This window comes from Bubalus kerabau, chromosome 11 (genome assembly GCF_029407905.1).
Source record: "Bubalus kerabau isolate K-KA32 ecotype Philippines breed swamp buffalo chromosome 11, PCC_UOA_SB_1v2, whole genome shotgun sequence".
NCBI classification, from domain to species: Eukaryota; Metazoa; Chordata; class Mammalia; order Artiodactyla; family Bovidae; genus Bubalus; species Bubalus kerabau.
The window spans coordinates 51401191-51422269 of NC_073634.1; the positions used below are offsets into that span (position 1 = coordinate 51401191).

General features: G+C 45.8%; 1 protein-coding gene across 5 annotated transcripts in view; it reads left to right on the plus strand.

Annotated features, from left to right (window-relative positions):
- Positions 1-21079, plus strand: part of REEP1 (receptor accessory protein 1) — a 137172-nt gene that overhangs the window by 98200 nt on the left and 17893 nt on the right. For 3 of the 5 annotated variants that reach the window (XM_055540327.1, XM_055540324.1, XM_055540325.1), the window contains exons 5-6: positions 1275-1388; positions 13577-13627. In XM_055540327.1, the coding sequence (XP_055396302.1) occupies positions 1275-1388; positions 13577-13627 (165 nt within the window). The remainder of the gene's footprint in view (positions 1-1274; positions 1389-13576; positions 13628-21079) is intronic. The other 2 variants (XM_055540323.1, XM_055540326.1) reach the window with 1 other exon arrangement.

A 21079-nucleotide genomic window follows, 5' to 3' on the forward strand; every position in this document is an offset into this window, starting at 1 on the left:
TACATGATATTTTACATGTTTCAATGCCATTCTCCCAAATCTTCCCACCCTCTCCCTCTCCCACAGAGTCCATAAGACTGTTCTATACATCAGTGTCTCTTTTGCTGTCTTGTACACAGGGTTATTGTTACCATCTTTCTAAATTCCATATATATGCGTTAGTATACTGTATTGGTGTTTTTCTTTCTGGCTTACTTCACTAAGAGCTGCCAAGAATCACTTCCAGAGTCAGCCAATGGAAACTGAGTGTTGTGACTTCCCGAGGAATTTTAAACAAGGACCAGGCAAGGGGGTGAATGCCCACCTGTATGCCTCAAAGTGAAGGAAGTGCACCAATGTGCTGAACTTCCGATGAGACAGAGGCCAAGTGTCATTGACTGAACTCTGCTCCTATGATTACAGAATGGCTGTTTTCCTAAAACAATGACAACAACCCAAACACAACAAGAAGAATGAGCCAGCACTGATCCAAATTTGAACTAAACCAATATTTTACTTGCTCTTGGTCCCTAAGTAGACCTCAGTCTTCTCTTCCACCTCACCTTTACCTTGTAGTTGACTTCTGGTTTCTGTTTTTATTTAATTATCTGTAAAATGATCTCCTCTATCAACAAAAATATCCCCTATCTCTTTTTGCATCCTAATCTCTCCCATCGATATACACATGAGGAGGAATTTGGGTATTGTTTGAAATTGCTATGAAATAATAGAATTTCAAAGATCCTGGGGTTTACCTTCTTGAGATAAGGAAGATGACAATGGTTCTTGGTTACTGAAGCCAGCCACGGTGTAAGGCACTTTCCTGGAATGAGCACATGTAGTCCTCACCATGGGGTTTCCAGGGTGGCTCAGCAGTAAAGAATATACCTCCCAATGCAGGAGATACGGGTTCGATCCCTGGGTTGGGACAATCCCCTGGAGAAAGAAATGACAGCCCACTACAGTATTCTTGCCTGGGAAATCCCATGGACAGAGGAGCCTGGTGGGCTACAGTCCTTGGGGTCACAAGGAGTCAGAGAGGACTTAGCAACTAAACAACAACAATGAATTCTCACGGTGCTCCACAAGTTAGGTGCCGCCACTGTCCTCATTTTGCAGAAGACAGAACCGTGTGTAGAGGCTGAGCACTCACCCTGGTCTGACAGCCAATTAGTGGCAGTGCCAGCGAGAATCAGCAATGGAGCAAGCCGCCAAGCTCAGCGCTCAGGAGAGGGGAGAAAAAATAGAGGTTTATTTGGGCCTTCCAACTCAGAGTGCCTCTTTTCCTTTGCCAGGAAATTGATGATTGCCTGGTCCAAGCGAAAGACCGAAGTTACGATGCCCTTGTGCACTTTGGGAAGCGAGGCTTGAACGTGGCGGCCACAGCGGCAGTGATGGCTGCTTCCAAGGTACCGCGCTGGGACCTGACCACCATGGCTGTAACTCATCCAGAGACAGGCTAAGTATAGCTGGGGTCCCCTTGAAAAGCTGAGGGGATAAAGGGTGAATATTACCATCAGAAAACTGCATGCTCGCGTGCACACACACACACACGCAAATGATTTATGTAATACCGAGAGATTCCCAGAGCCCCTGAAGCTCACCTGTGGTTCTCATGTTAAGAACTTCTAAGTTACTTGAAGCATAAACCTTGGACACAGAGAAGAGGGGAGGGGCAGTGATGGGGTACTTCTTTGCAATTTCCCAGCATGCACTGGAAGAGTCACCTAAATAGACAGGTGCAGAGACTTATCTGAGTGAGTGGGTGCACTTCAGGTTCACATGACCCTGAAGATCTAGGGGAAGGAACCCAGGGTCCTAGAATAAGTTGAGTGGTTTAAATGTGGAGGACACTATGTGTAGTAGCAGTAACTAGAGTAGAAGAGGGTTTTTAAAAATAATTTTTTTTACAGTGTTTTGTTGGTTTCTGCCATACAACAACTTGAATCAGCCATGATTATACATATATTCCCTTCCTCTAGAGCCTCCCTCCCCTCACCCCACCCCACCCTTATAGGTCATCATGCACCAGACTGGGATCCCTATGTTATAAAGCAACTTCTCACCAGCTATCCATTTTACACATGATAGTGTGTGTGTATATATAGATAGATAGATAGATAGATGCTACTTTCTGCATTCACCCTACTCTTTCCCTACCCCTGTGTCCACAAGTTCATTCTCTCCATCTTTGTCTCCATTTCTTCCTTGCAAATAGGTTCATCAATACCATTTTCCTAGATTTCATATATATTCATTATGACCCAGCAACCCACTACTGGGCATATAGCCTGAGAAAACCGCAATTCTAAAAGATACATGTACTCCAGTGTTCATCGTAGCACTGTTTACAATAGCCAGGACATGCAAGCAACCTAGATGTCCATCAGCAGATGAACAGATAAAGAAGATCAGGTGGATATATACAGGAGAATATTACTCAGCCATAAAAAATGAATGTGAGTCAGTTGTAGTGAGGTGGGTGAACCTAGAGCCTGATATATAGAGTGAAGTAAGTCAGAAAGAGAAAAACAAATATCCTACAGTAGAGGAGGTTTGAAATAAACACAAATCTGTGGGTATTGTGATGTAAGTCATTACTTCTCTTTCCCACCCAGCCCTGTTCAAAGGCCCTCTGTGTTCCTTCCCAGCTTCTTCTTCCATCACATTCTCCTTGTCATTGTGTCAGTTTCTTATCATGTGCTCAACCCTGAAAAATATAATTAGTAGACGTTTACTTGTAGAGCAAACTCAGCAGATTGTCCATGTAAAAATTGCTTCCCCCAAACTCGGATGTAGAGTAGGCGTCTACAGTTGGTGGAGGATGGGGAAAAGACAGTTATGGTTATGTCTGGGGAGACCCAGGGGTTGGGAGGTGAGTTGTGTTTGCAAAGGGAAGCTATGAGTCCTAGATGGTGATGTGAGAGTTTTGGGGAAAGAGAGGGTAGAGCTTTGAAAGGATTTGAAAAAGGACTTTGAGTACTGATCTTGGTGCTCCATGGGCTTCCAGTGGATGGTGAAATGGAGTGTGTGGACAGTGAGTTGGGTCAAGGGACTGAGCTGGGTTTTCTAGGCCCAGGGAGAAGCACTTTAGGAGCATTTCTGGGAGAAAGATACAGCACACGGGGATGAGTGTTTGAAAAGTACCATCCACATAAAGTCAAGGAGTTCTGCAGACATAGGTTGGCAGGGATACAGGAGAACCAAAAGGGAATGATTCCTGTTTCAGAGAAGGACGAGCTGCTTATGTAACATAGAATCATAGTGAAGTGTCTTGCTGCTTCTACTGCTGGTACCTGGAGGGTCCCTGTCCACCTTAGTACAATAGTTGCTGGCAAAGCAGTGAATCCCAGGGAGTATCTTTGGAGGGGAAATTCTGCTGTTTTATCTTCAGATACCAGAATTTACAAAGAGCAGAGAATTCCAAGATCATTCTGTTTGAGATACAATCATTTTATGCTTTTGTGTTTAAGCTGAAAGAGAACTCGGAATCGCTAAATTCTGAATTCATCAGGCCAGCTTGGCCACAGGAGGCTTACAGAAGCCTTCTCCCAGGCCCCCTCCTCCACCCCATCTTCTCTGCTTCTGCACCTAAAGGACAGATTACTGCTCTTTGCTCAGCTCAGACACGGAGCATCGGTGCGGTATGTTTATCAGAGTGGCTCAGTGCGGGCCGCCTGGCCACTCAGCCGTGTGTGTAAATTATATTCTGATGGTAATTCTGTAGGGCCATCCTTTTCCAGGTCCCTCTCCAGCCGGAGTCTCCTGAGTCTTGATACCATCTTGGCCGGTCACCATCAGCCCCTCTGACCACCGGGGAAGCCCATGAGCCCAGGCCTCCAGCCAGGCACCTTACAGCTAACCTGAAGGATGCTCCAGACAGTCTGAAACTTGCTTCAGAAAATAACTGCTCACTGGTTCTTTCTTGTCTTGCTAAAGCAGTGAGGGACGCCTGCTTTCTGCTGAATTTGGTTTCAGACTAGAAATTTTTCTGCCTTTTAGGAGCTTTGCTTTTCCTCTTTAAATGTCTTAACAGAGAAAATACTCTTCTCTCCATAAAATAATGTCCTCTATGTTTGAAACAGATGTGTACTTAAAAAAAAAAAAGTAAAATTCAGTCTAGCTGAGGGATAGATCAGTGGTTTCCATAGCAACAAGGGACCACTCCAGCCAGAGGTTGAAGAATGATGACTCACCAGTGGGTTCAAATCTGGCTTCAGTGTTCAAACCACCTGGAAAGCTTTGTTTCTCATTTTTAAATAGATTCTCAGATGTGCTGAATCAGAATTTCAGGCCATGGGCCCTTGCATCTCTATTTTTAACAAGTTCCCCAGATGATTTTCAAACAGGAAGCTCATTACGGGTCACTGCCTGACACCCCATGCAGAGCCATAAACCACAGGTGATTAGGGTTAAAACAGTTAACCTGTTTAACATTCCTGGGATGCAGATTTAGCCCCTTAGAAGCATTAACCTTGAGAATGAGAAAGCTGAGTCCAGAACAACCTTGTCAATGACCCTAGGGGAACAGTCAAAGCAATTTTGTAGGGGAAAAAAAAAAGACACCATGTCAAGTCCTGGTGGCTAGGGTGACCATATAATATAATATTCAGACAGGACATATCTGAGAGTGAAAGCATGCTCTAATTATTATGCTAGGACAACAGGTATAAACTAGGTCTGTTTCGAGCAAACTGGAATTTATGGTCGCAGTGCTCGTGGTCCCTGGACCACGTAGAGCTGTGGCTCCTGGACCCTGCCTGCTCCTTCCAGAAAACACCCTCAACTGACAAATCAATTCTCACTCTGCATAATTACTGCATTTAGCTCAACAGATGCAGAAGACAGGGTGAGATGCCTGAGAGCCTCTCTCTGAGTTCAGACAGATTGAAGAGAGCCTTGGACCATGACCAGATGAGGAGGGTACTTCTTCCTCATCTGATCTTTTTTTCCATCCTTTGATGCTTCTCCAAGAGGAACTGCAGAGCTTAACTGGAAGAATGAAAGGTCTTTTACCTACACTTTTAGTTCATTCTTTGTCCTTGTAACTTTGAGCCCTAAGCCCTTTCTCAAAAAAAAAAAAAAAAAATGTTTGCAGGGTTTTTGCAAATAATCATGAAACATGAAGAAGGTTTTTAACCATTTGTTCAGTTGCTCAGTCATGTCCAACTCTTTGAGACCCCATGGACTGCAGCACACCCGGCTTCCCTGTCCAGCTTCCTGGAGTTTGCTCAAGCTCATTGAGACAGTGATGCCAACCAACCATCTCACCCTCTTGCCTGCCTCTCCTCTTGCCCTCAATGTTTTCTAGCCTCAGGGTCTTTTCCAGTGAGTCAGCTGTTCATATCAGGTGGCCAAAGTATTGGAGCTTCAGCATTCGTCCTTCCAATGAATATTCAGGGTTGATTTCCTTTAGGATTGACTGGTTTGATCTCCTTGCAGTCCAAGGGACTCTCAAGAGTCTTCTCCAGCACCACAGTTTGAAAGCATCAATTCTTTGGCCCTCACCCTTCATCGTGGTCCAACTCTGACATCTGTACATGACTACTGGAAAAACCATAGCTTTGACTATATGGACCTTTGTCAGCAAAGTGATGTCTTTGCTTTTTCATATGCTGTCTAGGTTTGTCATAGCTTTTCTTCCAAGAAGCAAGCATCTTTTAATTTCATGGCTACAGTCACTGTCAGCAGTGATTTTGGAGCCCAAGAAAATAGAGCCTGTCACTGTATGAATTTAAGTTGCTATTGATGTTTTATCTTAGAACTAGAAAATCTAAAATAAAAATATTGCACACTGGAAATGTCTCTCCAGACCTATTAACCCCAACATATCCCCCAGTTTTCCCCAAGGTCTAGTCCTTGTCCCTGGGAAGTAGCGGTGCATCTTTGCTTTCAGTGACAGGTGCTCTGTCTCCTTCCTGGGAACACACTTTGCTAGTACCTTCTTTCTACATGTCCCTAGTCTCCTGGTTGGTTCTGAACTTAGGTGTTAGCTATTAATATTTCCCAGTCAGTAATTCCACCTGGAGGGAATATTGAGCCCCACATCTTTTTAAGACTAGAATTGGAAAACTCTCTTTTTAAAAATAATTCTCTAGAAATTCACTGGGTTTCCCTGGTATGCTGAGACAGCAAAGAATCTGCCTGCAATGTGGAAGACCTGGGTTTGATCCCTGGGTCAGAAAGATCCCCTGGAAAAGGGAATGGAGAAATTAATTAGTTAAGCAAAATACATTCTCACATGAGGAGAAACCATAGTGAGAAAAAAACAATTGAGCAAGAGTTTTAGTGACTCCCTCAGGCTCTGCCCATGTGTCTATCCACACAAACTGTACTCTTTTCTTCCTGATAAACACTTTTCACTAAAGAAAAAAAGAAAGAAATTTAAGAGTGTGAGATATCCAGGCCCCCTCATTCCCCTTGACATTTGAACTATATCCCCCCAGTCTCTTCCATCTGCCCAGTTCTCTGGCCTGGTAAACCAGTCTTGTGTTTTACTTGTCTCATAACTTGGAAAATAATGCCATTTTACTTCCCCTGGAGATCCTATCCCAGAACAGTCCCAGCGGTGCCAGTAATGTTATTAGAGTCACCTGTTCAAGACAGCTGCTCTCAGTAAAGCTGGCACTCTGTGTGCGAGGGATGCTTCTGCCCAGATTGCCTGTGGGTTCTTCCCTCCCTGCTGCTGCTGCTGCTGCTGCTAAGTCGCTTCAGTCATGTCTGACTCTGTGCGACCCCATAGAAGGCAGCCCACTAGGCTCCTCTGTCCTTGGGATTCTCCAGGCAAGAATACTGGAGTGGGTTGCCATTACCTTCTCTTCCCTCCCTAGAATCGGATATTTCCTGTTAGTTTGTGAGCTCCTGGTGATAAGTGGCTCTGGTTTCTTTTCCCTTGTTCCTCATTTAGGAAAAAACCAACACTAAAAGCCAAATGCCATCTTGCTTGTTGTTTTACACTCATTAAACCTCGTTAATTGATCTGAAGAATAAACTTTTTGAGGCCTCCAATCCTCTGTCCAAAATGGTAGCCACTTGCCACATGTGGCTACTTAAATTACTTGAAATTAAGTAAGTTTTAATATTCAATTCCTCAGTCTTTACTAACCCCTTTTAAGTCCTCGGCAGCCAGTGTGGCTAGTGACTGATGCAGGGATAGGATGCTCCATCTTCACAGAAAGTTCTCCTGGACAGCACTGCACCAGGAACTCTGTTATGCCTCTTGGGTTCTCCTTTGCCTTATTTCCATCTTCCTGCCTACAGTGCTCTGCTTTAACCAAGGCCCCTTTGTCTCTCACCTGCACAGCCCTTTGGGCCTTTGTTATATGAGGTGTACCAGGAAAAGAGGGGGATGGAGACAGCTTACAGCACTGCCCATGGTGGAACTTCTGCTTCTTCACCTTCTCCCCTGGTCCAGCCCTGCGTTCACGCTTTGCTGACTTGTCAGGCAAAGCTCAGGCACTTTGCCTACGATTATGGTCAGCGGCCACCAGGGTGTAGCCAAGCCTTGGCTATAGCCCTAGTATCCAAATAGCTAGGTACAGTCACAGAGAGATAAATTACAGTGTCTTCCCACTCATTGGAAAAAAAAAAAAATTCACCTTCTTTTTTGCTTTAAAAATAATCTCTATGAAACAATTCACCATAATTTAAAAAAAAAAGTTGTCTGCCTCCGATCCTTATTTTTTAATCCATCATTGCTTTATCTGAAAATCTTGCTTGAATAAAATGCTGCTTTCAAATGATCATGAACTTTATTTTTGGAACCAGAAGCTAATTCTGGAAAGTTCATAAGCCTAGTGTTTTGAGATTTCTGACCAGATTGGAGTTGTTTGCCTTTGTTTTTTTTTCCCTAGCAAAAACCCAAAAGACAAAAAAAAAAATAACCTACCTGTTTACAGTCTGTCAGATTAATTATAATTAATCAGGTTTAATTATAATTAACCCATTTAATTAATTTTATCGATTAAACATTGATTTTCTTTTTATAACATCTCCCTATATCCACTCATGCTTGGAAGGCATGCTTTCCAAGGAAGAAGAAAAGACTGCTGGCCCCTCCAGGTTCCCGTGTCTCCCTTGTGTGGCTTCACACCCTCATGTCTGCCAAACCCAGGGACACCAGGAAGCTTTGTGCTTGTCCCTTCACCCCTCAGAGCAACATTTCCCAGCCTCTGTGCTCACTTACGTCAGGTTAGCCCTCTTTCTGTTTCAGCCAAGGACTGTGTGACATAAAATCAATGTTTAGAATTCACTACGGCAACCGTTGAAACACCAAGATTGTCTAAACTGTATGGACAATCCACTGAAAAAATTTGGAAGTATTCCCTGCCCTCTAGTCTCCCCAACAAATCAGCCTGCACTGGAGCTTGTTTCCAAAACAAGCTGAAACAAAACCAAGCAAACCTTGTTCACTGTGGTTCTACCACGCTTGCCTTTGTTACCCAATGCCCTTTCTCTCCGGATTTCTCTTTGGAATCCACTCTGGTGGATTAACACAAGCAAGAGACTCAGCCTCACAAGTCGGTGGAAGGGCCGGCACTCAGGAAGAGTTACTGATCTGATGTCACTTGCCCCACCTCTGTTCCAAGTTGGCCTGTGAGGATGATGGTGCTGGATGCACCAAGGGTCACAGTGGAAGAAGAGATGCCCGTGTGCCTCTGAGGACCACTCTGAGCATGGTTGAACCTAGGAGGTCTGAGAAACCACTTTTAGGATCACCATGAGTGGCTGTGGCGATGGCACCACAGCCTTCGTGGAGGAGGATGGTCGCCTCCTCTACCATCTCCCTCACCCGCTCAGCCCTTTGAGGCCTTTGTATATAAGGTTCACCAGGAAAACAGGGGTATAGAGACTCAACTTACAGCACTGCCCATGATGGAGCTTTTGTTTCTCCATCTTCTCCCCTGGTCCAGGCCTGCTTTCACACTTTGCTGACTTGCCAGCCAAAGCTCAGGCCATTTGCCTGCAATTATGATCAGCGGCCATATGTCTCTCCCTGCCCCCTCCCCTAACTTCCTTGTGTTGGGATTCTGCAGGACCCCAGCTTGCTCCTTTAACCCCCAGGGCCACCTCATCCTTTCCTTCGCCTTCAGCTGTCACCTGATGCTCCTGGCTCCCAAAGCAGCTCCTCTCCCAGGTCTCAAGTCCAGCATTACTGGTTCTCTGAACATCTCCCTCTTTCCTGGTACCATTAGTACCAGGTACCTAACTCCAAATCTACCCCTCCTCTTGTGTCCCAACTTTCTGATGATAATGAAATCACCATCCTCTCTGGTCCCCAAGCTCTAAATCTTAGTCGTCTTTGATGCTCTTCCTTCCTCTGACTTACTCTTCAAGACCTGCCCATCTGACATCCCTTCCTTCCTTCCTTCCTCCCTCCCTTGCCCTCTTCCCATCACCCTCCCTTCTAGCTTGGACTACTGCAGTAGCCACTCAAGTGTTACTGCCACTGTCCCTGCTTGAGGCCTGTGCATTCCTGTACTGATCCCTGCCTTCCTGTCTAGTTGCTCCTGGCTCTTGTACTGTGTTTACAGCGCCACCTCCTGTGCTGGTCTAGCAATAGCAACTCCATATGGTGTTCCTGGTGGCTCAGATGGTAAAGACCCTGCCTGCAATGTGGGAGATCTAGGTTTGATCCTTGGGTTGGGAAGATCCCCTGGAGAAGGGAATGGCTACCCATTCCAGTGTTCTTGCCTGGAGAATTCCATGGACAGAGGAGTCTGGCAGACTATGGTTCATGGAGTTGCAAAGAGTCGGACATGACTGAGTGACTAACATGCTATTTCTAGAGTTTTCTCTTTCCTACCTCTTCTGATGCTGATTCTTCATCGGCCTCTGTTCCCAACTGTTTGAAATCCTATCCACCCTTCAGAATCAAGAGCCGCATCCTCCACAGCTGCCTCCTCAGATTCCTGGTGAAACCAGTCTCTCACTTCATGGTCCCCCAGTGGCCCTCTTGCCGTCATTTATAGCCATGTCTTGTCTGCATCCCTACCAGTTACACAGTAAATAGTAGAGGAATGAAGGACGGTTGTACCTATTTTTAGCTGTCACAGCCAGAAGAGCAATGCTTAGTATCAAGTGTGGGCTTTGAAAATAAGCAGACCCAGGTTGGAAATCCCAGCTCCAAGACTTCACTTGTGGTCCAGTGGTTAGGATTTCTTGCTTCTTTCTGATACAGGGAGTGTGGGTTCGATCCCTGGTCAGGGGACTAATACCCCACATGCTGTGAGGCAAAAAAAAAACCAACAAACCTCAGTTTCTCCACTTGCTATTGCATCTCTGTGAGCCTCAGTCTCTTCACTTGCAACATGGGCATGATGATGGTTTCTGCCGCAAAATAGTCATCAGGTGATGTCCACAGAGACTTCTTAGGATGCAGAGCTCATGTGGAGAATGCCTGTTGGTCACTCCTCTTATGTTCATTTACACCCTGAGGTTGATCATGATCTTCACTCACTGATGAACCAAATAAAAGAAACAAGTCCAACACTGGCATCACGTGACTTACAATCCCGTCTTTCCTCTGGATGTGGTAGCATGAGCACAGCTGGGCATTGCCTGTGCTCTGTCCGCCTTGCCTGTGCTGTGTGGCCCTGTGAGAGACACTCCCCCTCCCTGGGCTTCAGGTCCCTCTTAACTCTGGGGTCGACTTCTGCCACCTGTTCAGCCTCAAGGCAGGCAGTGCCTGGGCAGCAGCTTCTGTACAACACATGAGCCCCTGCCCCCACTCCCCCACTGAGAGAGAGAGAGAAGAATGTCACCCTGTGAGTGACTAGAACAGGAGCCTTAGATGCCGCCATCCGGAGTCCCTCACTGCACAGGGGAGGACACAGAGACCCTAGTGCCAAGCAGCTGCCAAGGCCACACAGCTGTTAGAGGCCTAGCTAGGCTGAGAGTGAGACTCTAGTTGCCAGTCGCTTGTTCCTGCATCACTCCAGACACCCCCACAGCCCCCTCCCCTCCACACACACCAGACCAAAGCTTCCTTAACCATGTTCTGCTTGGATCTCACCCCCTGGCCAGGAGGACCCAGGGCTGAGGGCCTAAGAGATGCCAGTCTGCCACTGAGAATTTTAGAACCAACCCTGGGTATTTTTAAGGTTGTCTGTCAGCTCTTCAGGCAAGGCTTGGGCCACACTTAAATGCTGGGCAGTGGGTCACAAGTTACCTTAAGATACTAAAGATAGGGACTTTTCGGGTGGTCCAGTGGTTAAGAGTTCCCCAGCCAATGCAGGGGACATGGGTTCAAGTCCTTGGTCCAGGAGGATCCCACATACCGCAAGGCAACTGAGCCTGCATGCCGCCACTACTGAAGATCGTGTGCATAGAGCCTGTGCTCTGCAACAAGAGAGGCCACCACAATAAGAAGCCTGAGTACTGCAACTCAAGAGTAGCCCTGACTAGCCACAACTAGAGAAAGCCCGAGTGCAGCAATGACAACACAGCTCAGCCAAAGATAAATGAACTAATTAAATTTTTAAAAAGACACTAAAGATAGATTCTCTAAAGCTTTATCACTGTGTCCTAATTGGGTTTTCATTCACTAAGTCGTGTACAACTCTGTGACCTCATGGACTGCAGCACACCAGGCTTTCCCTGTCCTTCACTATCTCCCGGAGTTTGCTCAAACTCATGTCCGTTGAGGCAATGATGCCATTCAACCATTTCATCCTCTGTTGTGCCTTTCTCCTCCTTCCCTCAGTCTTCCCCAGCATCAGAGTCTTTTCCAGTGAGTCGGCTCTTCCCATCAAGTGGCCAACATATTAGAGCTTCAGCATCAGTCCTTCCAATGAATATTCAGGATTGATTTCCTTTAGAGTGGACTGGTTTGATCTCCTTGCTGTCCAGGGGACTTCAAGAGTCTTCTCCAGCACCACAATGTCCTAATATAACATTACAAATCAACTATACTTAAATAAAAAGAAAGAAAAAAGAAATTAGATCCTGGAACAGGGATCTGCCTCACACAAAGCTCCCTCAGGGTCCCGTCTCTCCAAGGACCAGATAGGGCTTCTGGCTGGGTCTCAATGGTGGCCTTCTGCATGTGAGGGCTGGGACAGCTGGAGTCCTTCCTCGTGACCCTGAAAGCCCATCACCTGAGTGATGGCCTGGCTCAGAGGACCAGGCCCAGCTCTGGTTTACAGGGATTCTGCTCATTCATGCACTGTCGTTATCCTGCATAATGTCCTCATTTCCCATCCCACTCCTCACCTCCTCAGCAGCTACTGTGGGCACCTCAGATCCAGCCAGTGCTCCAAACCAGCCTTCCCTCACCAGTTAATGTTCATTTTTGCACTTCATCTCCCATTAAGGGCACTTCTAGTCCTTTTTTTTTTTTTTTTAATGTGGACCATTTTTTAAAGTTTTTATTGAGTTTGTTACAATATTTCTGTATAATTTGTTACAAAATGTTTCTGTTTTATGTTTCGGTTTTTTGGCCATGAGGTATGTGGGATCTTAGCTACCAGACCAGGGATGGAACCTGCACCCCTAGATGTAGAAGCTTGGAGTCTTAACCATTGGACCAGCAGGGAAGTCCTGCACTTCAGTCTTCCCTGCAGACATCCATGTGCCTGGCTCCAACTTGAGAAAGAAAGGCAGAGCACACACCAGGGGCCATTCTCTGTGTGGGCCACACAGTATATCTGGAATGTTCTCATGACTCTTAAGTATTCGTCACTCAGCCATGTCTGACTCTGTGACCCCTTGGACTGTAGCCTACCAGGCTCCTCTGTCCATGGGGATTCTCCAGGCAAGAATACTGGAGTGGGTTGCCATTCCTTTCTCCAGGGGATCTTTCCAATCCAGGGATCAAACTCGTGTCTCCTGCATTGCAGGCAGATTCTTTACCATCTGAGCCTCCATGGAAGTGACTCTAAAATCCCGCTTTATCCACTTGAGTCACCACTCAGAAACCGTCAGTGGCACTCTCATCGAAGTCCAGGTTTAGACAAAGTACAGTTTTTCCAGACTTACCTCCCACTGCTCATCAGGCACCTGAGCCCCTTCTCTGATTGGTTCAATCTCAGTTTCCCAAATCAGGTTTTCCTCTCTGACGCCTTGGCTCCGACAACTCTCCAGCTGCTATATCCCTGATCTCCCTTTCTGATGGTGCAGCTCTCGTCTCTAACTCCAGTCTGAACTCTTGGATGAGGCCTCTCTGGGTGTCCCTGCCAGCACTGCTCTCGTTCTATCTGGGCCTCGAGTGTCTGTCATGTGTTCTGTCATCCGTCCTTTGCTGTCTTGTTTGCGTTTGTGTCTCGATGCCTGGCCATTCTGTGAGGCCCTTAGGAGCAGGAAAGTGTTAGTTGCTCAATTGTGTCTGACTCTCTGTGACCCCATGGACTGTAGCTCGCCGGGCTCCTCTGTCCGTGGGATTCTCCAGGCAAGAATAGTGGAAGCAGGAACCGTGTCATGATTCACATTCATGTTTTCCTCCACCGGGCTTCCCTCAGAGCTTCAGGAACACTATCAGCATTGGTGGTGAATGAAGGAATATGAGTGAATGAGTGAGAGTCTGAGGCCAGGGCAACATTTTGGTGCCTATTTCATAGGCTTGGTGCCCATGGCTTTTTTTTCTTTTCCCCTTTATCAGGTGGCTCGACTTTTTCCCTTTGTCTCCTCTTTGGACCTCAGAGAAGGGCAGGTAACCCCGTTGAGAGGTGTGACTAACTTCAAACTGATCCAGTCGGGGAGAGAGGCCAGTAGCCACCTCTGCCTACCAACCCATGGTCTGGATCCAAGCCCGGTGTCTCTCCCGCCGACACCCGTGTGTGTACATGTGCGTTAATCCCAGAGCCGGGGTCAGCCTCCTCCCAGAGCCTCTCATTGTGTTAACGTGGTGGCATCTAACATGCAATTAACTTATTTGTTTTTGTTTGTTTGTTTGTTTGATGCCTGGAGAGTGAATTGGGTTTGATGATCGATGCTACCGTTGATGCAATGGTGGGAAGGATTCTCTTTCTCTTTTGTTTGTTAACCCACTTCTGTGGCAGAAACGGAGGCCCCTGCCTTCATCAAGCATGCTGAGAAGGAGCCTGCTCGGGCTTTGTGTGGAGCATGTGTAGCTGTAGAGGCAACTGTGTCAGGGAGGTGGGTACCCCGTGGGAATCTAGAAGGAAGCACTCACGCTCTCTGAATCGCCAGTGGGAACTGTGGTTACTGCTGGTGGCTTTGTTATCAACTGACGGACTCACTGAAGCCCTCTGACTTTATTCTCATTGTCATCAGGCACAGGCCTTAGATACGGTGCGAGGTGAGGTGTGCTACTTTATGCCCTGCCGCAGCCCCCAGTGGGATTCCTGGTGTCCCTTCCCCACTGTGTCCCTCTGGAAAAGGGGACCTCCTCAAGGGCCTGCAGCCAGACTTAGTGACTGTGTTGAATCGGGGCTCTGTGGGCCCTAATGGCAGGTCTTCTCTTAGTGGTAAATTTTTTACTTAGAGTATCAGATTAGTAGAGGTCTGGTGGGTTTTCCCAGGAACACACTTGCTCCCCCGATTAAGAAAAGCATTAAAACAAAGAGAATTTGGTGTGTGTTTGCTACATGGATTTCTTATTCCTTACAAATTAGGCGGAGAATTAGGAATTAAAGATCTCAGATTCCCAACACTGTTAATCATTTATACTCCAATAAATAATTATAAAAAAATCTTTTAAAATTAAAAAGAAATTACAATACATGTTAAGTATAAATATGTACGTGAAAGTACTTGTAAGCCCTTAATGCTTATATCTTGAATCCATCTATAAAATTAGAAAAATATAGTAATGGAGTACAAATGGAGGGACTTCCCTGGTGGTCCAGTGGTTAAGAATCCACCTTGCAATGCAGGGGACTTGGGTTCGATCCCTGATTGGATAACTAAGATCCCACAGGCCACAGGGCAACTAAGCCCATGCACCACAACTAGAGTCCGAGTGCTGCACTGGGAGATCCGGAATGACGCGAGGAAGATCCCGCGTGCCGCAAATGAGGTCAGACACAGTGAAATAAATAAATTAAATAAATTTAAAAATACAAGTGGAAAAATATACATCAATAAAATTGGAACACACACACACAAATAAAGATCTCGGATTAATAGAAAATTCAGTGACATGGTTCAGTTTTCTGGGTTTTAGCCAGGAAAAAAAATTAATCAGTAATAGGTTTCCCTTCCTTGCCCCCAACATAGTTCTGTGGGATTTCTGGTATTTTAAAGAGTTGAGAGAGCCACTGGGCCACGTGGTATCGGCGTGCCAGAAAAAAAGCAAGGTTGAGTCTGTTCAGACAAACAGCGTATCAACAAGCAGCTGCAACAAGACTGGGTAGACCGTGCTTGTAATACGGTGGGAGATAAAGAGCTCAAAGTAGGACAGAATACAAATAGGAGATTCGTTTTCAGGGAAGGCTGACTACATCTCCCTTCTGGTCCCGTGATACTGGGCCGCGGGGAGGTTCTTCCAGAGGTGAGATGCCGAAGGCAGTGCAGACCTGCGGTGTGACAGTCCTGGGGCAGGTGCTCACAGTGTGCCTGAAGCAGGCTGACCGTGGCTCATGAAAGGGCTCCAGACTTCCCAGCTTTTCCTCTGGTTCACATTCTAAACCTGGTGTTGGCTGGGAAGGAAACTGATACAAGAATTTAAAGACACACACACCAGAATTTTATTTACCTTTCCTCAGGATTACCTTGGGAGGCCCAATATTTATTCTAGAGATTTTCAAATTACTCTGGGAAGTCTTAGCATTGTGATCTGAGCCACATAATCAACTGTAGAGGAGAAGGCCATAGATTCTCGAAGTTAAAATTTTCCAGTTGGGAATTCCAGAAGGGAATCTTACTCAGTCCTTTAACTTCCCAGTGACGTTGCAAGGATGAGTGGGACCAAGTTGTTGGGTCGGGGTTCCCCAAGCAGAGTTGAGACCGGGCTCTCCAGGCTGGAGAGTGAGTACATGGCAATTTCTGGAGAAACCACTTCCTCCTCTTTTCTCATTTGTTTTAAACAATCCCATGTTATTTATTTGGTCTAGATGGCATTTGTCAGCATCATGCAAGCCTCATATTTACAGATTGGGGTCTGCAGGGTGGTCATGGAAGAGTCTGTGGGTGTTACTGGAAACGCAGCTGTAATGATTTATTACGTTAAAGGTGATACATGTTCACTGTACACAATTCTAAAAGTACAAAAGAGGGCATCAGGTGAAAAGCCAGTCTTACTCCTCTGCTCCCACCCTCCTCTGGCACTGTTTTTTAATTTTTTTTTTAAGATTTATTTATTGTATTTTTTGGCTGCAGTGGGTCTTCACTGCTGTACTTGGGCTTTCTGTAGTTGCGGTGAGTGGGGGCTACTCTTCACTTGTAGCTACTCTTCATTTGTTGTGTGTGGGCTCCCTATTGCTGAGCACGGGCTCTAGGTACACAGACTTCAGTCGTTGCAGTGCGCGGGCTCAGTAGCTGTGGCACAGAGTCTTAGTTGCTCTGAGGCATGTGGGATCTTCCTGGACCAGGGATCGAACCAGTGTCCCTTGCATTGCAAGGTGGATTCTTAACCACTGAACCACTAGCGAACCCTGACACAGTTATTTTAAAAGAAATCCTGTAATGGGACTTACCTGTGGTTAAGTGGTCCAGTGGTTAAGAGTCCACCTTCCAATGCAGAGAACTCGAGTTCAGTTCTTGGTGGGGGAACTAAGATCATGTGTGCCACAGGGTAACTAAGTCCCTGTGCCACAGCTAGAGAGACATTCACAAGCTGTAACTAAGACCTGATGCAGCCAAAAATAATAAATAAATAAATATTTTAAAAATCAATAAGTAAAAGAAACCCTGTAACCTTTCAGCAGGCACTTTCACAAATGTAATTATTGTGCCATTAACATGGTATAACTGGGGCTTCCCGGGTGACTCATTCGGTAAAGAATCTGCCCACAATGAGGGAGACACGGGTTTGATCCCTGGGTTGGGAAGATCCCTGGAGAAGGGAATGGCAACCCACTCCAGTGTTCTTGCCTAGAGAATCCCATGGACAGAGGAGCCTGGCGGGCTACAGCCCATGGGGTTGCAAAGAGTCAGACACGACTGAGCAATTGGCACACACACACCAAGGAACTCCTCTACTTCTCTTTATTACAGTGACTCTTTTGGAATCTTTAGATTTTTTTCTGTGTGTCACTTGCATACATGCAGTAAAGGGAAGCTATAGACACAACAAACTGGTTGAAGTCTTTCTAAGCTTCCTTTGAATCACTTATCAGTATCCATACATGATGAAGCCACATCACTTTTTGTGCTCTCCCGAGTGCTAGTGATGCAGATATTTTGTCTCTGAGATTTTCATCCATGTTGCTGTTTCCCATTCTGCCACTTTCTGCATCTTACTAGAAGGTGTCAATTCAATGTGTTTTAAACAACCTGGGCTCATAATCCTTCTTCCAGTAGGTCTTGGTTTGTTAACAGTGAACAGTCTCGAGTTTCCTTTGTCTGGTCCTGCCTTCAGGAATAATGACCGAGTGCATTCGTGTGTAAGCAGTGACAACAAGAATAAGGCAAGCAATCGTACGACTCACCCTAATTTCAGAGGTGAAAAAAATATGTCTTTTAATTGATGAACATCATTCACAAGGAGTCTAGGAGTAAGCGGACACTGTCAGTATCGCGGTGTCTTAGTGATGCCAAGGGTCCGGGTGAATGTCTTGGTGAGTCTTTTTGTCACAAGGTAGCGGTTCCCACACTCAAAGGCAGAAAGCAAGAAGCAGGGTCAGGCCTTTCTCCTTCTGCATGTCAGACAGAGGAAATATCTCTCCCAGAAATCCCTTAGCAGGTTTCCCCTTACCTCTCATTGTCCAGAATGGCCATGCGTAGTAGATAGGAGGGAGTTTGTGAAATCTTTTTTCTCACGATTTTCAGAATGGGATTGGGGATGACTTTTGGATAGTCAGTTAACAGTCTGTCTCACTGTGGTCAAATGCACTTGGAATTTTCTAATTTTTTAATTTATATTTTATTTATTAATTTGTTTTTGGCCACACTCTGTGGCGTGTGGGATTTTAGTTCTCCAACCAGGGATCGAACCCACACTCCCTGTATCAGAAGCATAGAATCTTAACCACTGTACCACCAGGGAAGTCCCTGATCTTTCTGTTTTTTATTTCAGCAGCAACTTGTATGTCTCAGGTAGCTAGAGTAATATGTTACCATCATCGTAGTTGACATTTCAGGACCACTTACTACACATTGGGCTCTGTCATGGACAGTTTATGCCATCATCCCATTTATTCCTCCCCACCCTCCTGCCACGTGGATGCTGTTCTACAGATGACAGGTTGAAGTCACCCAGCTGTAAGTGATAGGACTGAATCCAGGTCTGACTCTAGAGCTGTGCTTTGTTTATTTATTATTGGAGTATAATTGCTCTACAATGTTATGTTTCTGCTGTACAATGAAGTGAATCAGCTACATGAATACATGTATGCCTTCCTTCTTGCACCTCCTTTCCACTCAACCCCCATCCCACCCCTGTAGGTTGTCACAGAGCTCCAAACTGAGCTCCCTGTGCCATACAGCAGGTCCCCACTAGCTATCTACTTTACACATGTAGTGTCAGTCGCATGCTGCTGCTGCTTAGTCGCTTCAGTTGTGTTCGACTCTGTGCGACCCCATAGACGGCAGCCCACCAGGCTCCCCCGTCCCTGGGATTCTCCAGACGAGAACACTGGAGTGGCTTGCCATTTCCTTCTCCAATGCATGAAAGTGAAAAGTGAAAGGGAAGTCGTTCAGTCGTGTCCGACTCTTCACGACCCCATGGACTGCAGCCTTCCAGGCTCCTCTGTCCATGGGATTTTCCAGGCATGAGTACTGGAGTGGGGTGCCATGTCAGTTGCATAGTTGTGTCCAATTCTTTGGGACCCTATGGACTGTAGCCCACACAGTCTCTTCTGTCCATGGGATGCTCCAGGCAAGAATATTGGAGTGGGTAGCCATTCCCTTTTCCAGGGGATCTTCCTGACCCAGGGATCAAACCTGGGTGTCCTGCATTGTGGGCACATTCTTTACTGCCTGAGTTCCCAGGGAATATACACATGGTAGTGTATATATGGCAATCCTAATCTCCCAATTTGTCCCGACCTCCCCTTCCCCCACTGTGTTCATATGTCCATTCTCTACCTCTGTGTGGTTCTTAATCTTCATTTTCTGTAGCTTCTGCTATGGCACTTCTGAATGGTTATTTGTCCATTTGTCTTTTTATATTTTGTCAGAAATCGAGCTATATTTTTGGTACTTCCTAGTAACACCTAGTACAGTGTCTTGCCCATAGCCAATCCTTGATAAATCTTTCTGAAATAGATAAAGGAATAAATGGAAGAATGAATGAAAGAGCAAATTTATAAGTAGTTTTCCTGAATGTTAACCTAATATTGAATATCTCCATTATAATTATCAGAATATTTCCTCCCTCTTTTCAGGATCAGTTTTTGTTCTTTAGTCTCATTTCTTCTAAATTCTAGATGTCATCGTGAATGTTTCTGAGTAGAAATATCATAGGTCATTAACTGATGGATTTGGAGGGGTTTATACTGGGCAGCCGGTCCTGCCCTCATTTTCTTGGCAAAGGCTACCCAGCTGTCATATCTGGTAGGTTAAGCCTCACACCCCTTGCCCACCGTCGTCCCAGGGCAATGTCGGAGGCAACCAGGACAATTTCTGCCTTTTTCATATGTGCATGCGTGCTAAGGTGTTTCAGTCATGTCTGACTCTTTGCCAATCTATGGACCATAGCCCACCAGACTCCTTTGTCCATGGGATTCTCCAAGCAAAGATACTCCAGTATTGCCATACCCTCCTCCAGGGGATCTTCCCAACCCAGATCAAACCCATATGTCTTATGTCTCCTGCATTGGCAGGTGGGTTCTTTACCACTAGAGCTACGTGGAAAGCCCACCTTTTCGTATAATGCCCTCCAAATACCCTTTGCCTGGATTTCATATTCTAATTGTATATGTATTTGATTACTTAAATAGTTTTCTTTGTGTTGTTGTTAGTTTCCAGGAGACATTGCATCACACGGGATCTTTCTTTGTGGCATATGGACTCTCTAGTTCTTATGCACACACCAGTTGCTGTTGCGGGGGCTTAGTTGCTCTGCCATGTATAGAATCTTAGTTCCCCCGCCAGAGATGGAACCCACGTCCCCTGCATTACAAGACAGAGTCTTAATCACTGAACCACCAGGGAAGTCTGCCTGTCACGTCTTGTTCCAGGTCCCAACCCAATCCTCAATAACCCCAGTATCCTACCAGCCCCTCCCACTTCAGGTTTCCTTTTCTGCAAACAGGAGTCTGTCCTCCAGCCCCCAAGGTGCACCTAAGACAACGCCATCGTCCCTGTGCCTGCCTTACGATCCTTTTCACAATGACAGACTCTCTCATCCAGACAACAAGGCCCTTCCCTTTCATAAGTATAGTGGATCGATCTTGCTTTCCTAACAAAAGAACAGTTTCTGCCTGAGATGATGTCTGTGGCTCCCTCAGGACAGTAAAGGGCTTCCCTGGTGGCTAAGTGGTAAAGAATCCATTTGTGATGCAGAAGACGCAGGAGAGGCAGGCTGGATCCCTGGGTTGGGAAGATCCTTGGAGGAGGGCATGGCAACCCACTCCAGTATTCTTGCCTGGAGAATCCCATGGACAGAGGAGCCTGGCAGACTAAGGTCCACAGTGTTGCAAAGAGTCGGATACAACTGAAGCGACTTGAGCAAGCAAGACAGAAATGGTTACAGTCAGCAGGGTTTTGTTGCATGTATGTTATTATTTTTTTAATATCATCTTTTTCCTTCTTGATTCATTACCTTTGGCTATTTTATGACTCTCAGATGCACCAGTGGCAGTCATTGTGACTCGTGGACAGTCACATGAGTAGATAAAAGAAATTGCTGTTGTCATACATTAAAAAAATATTGTCTGCATTTGATTTCCTTTGAAAAGACTAAGGACTGAGCACATTATTAAGATTATTAGATTATTAAGTTCTGATCTTCTGGCCAGATTCCTGTTTCCTGAGGATTGAGAAAAATGTAGCTATATAAGGATTTTTATTTATGTAAGGCTGGAGAAGACACAGACAA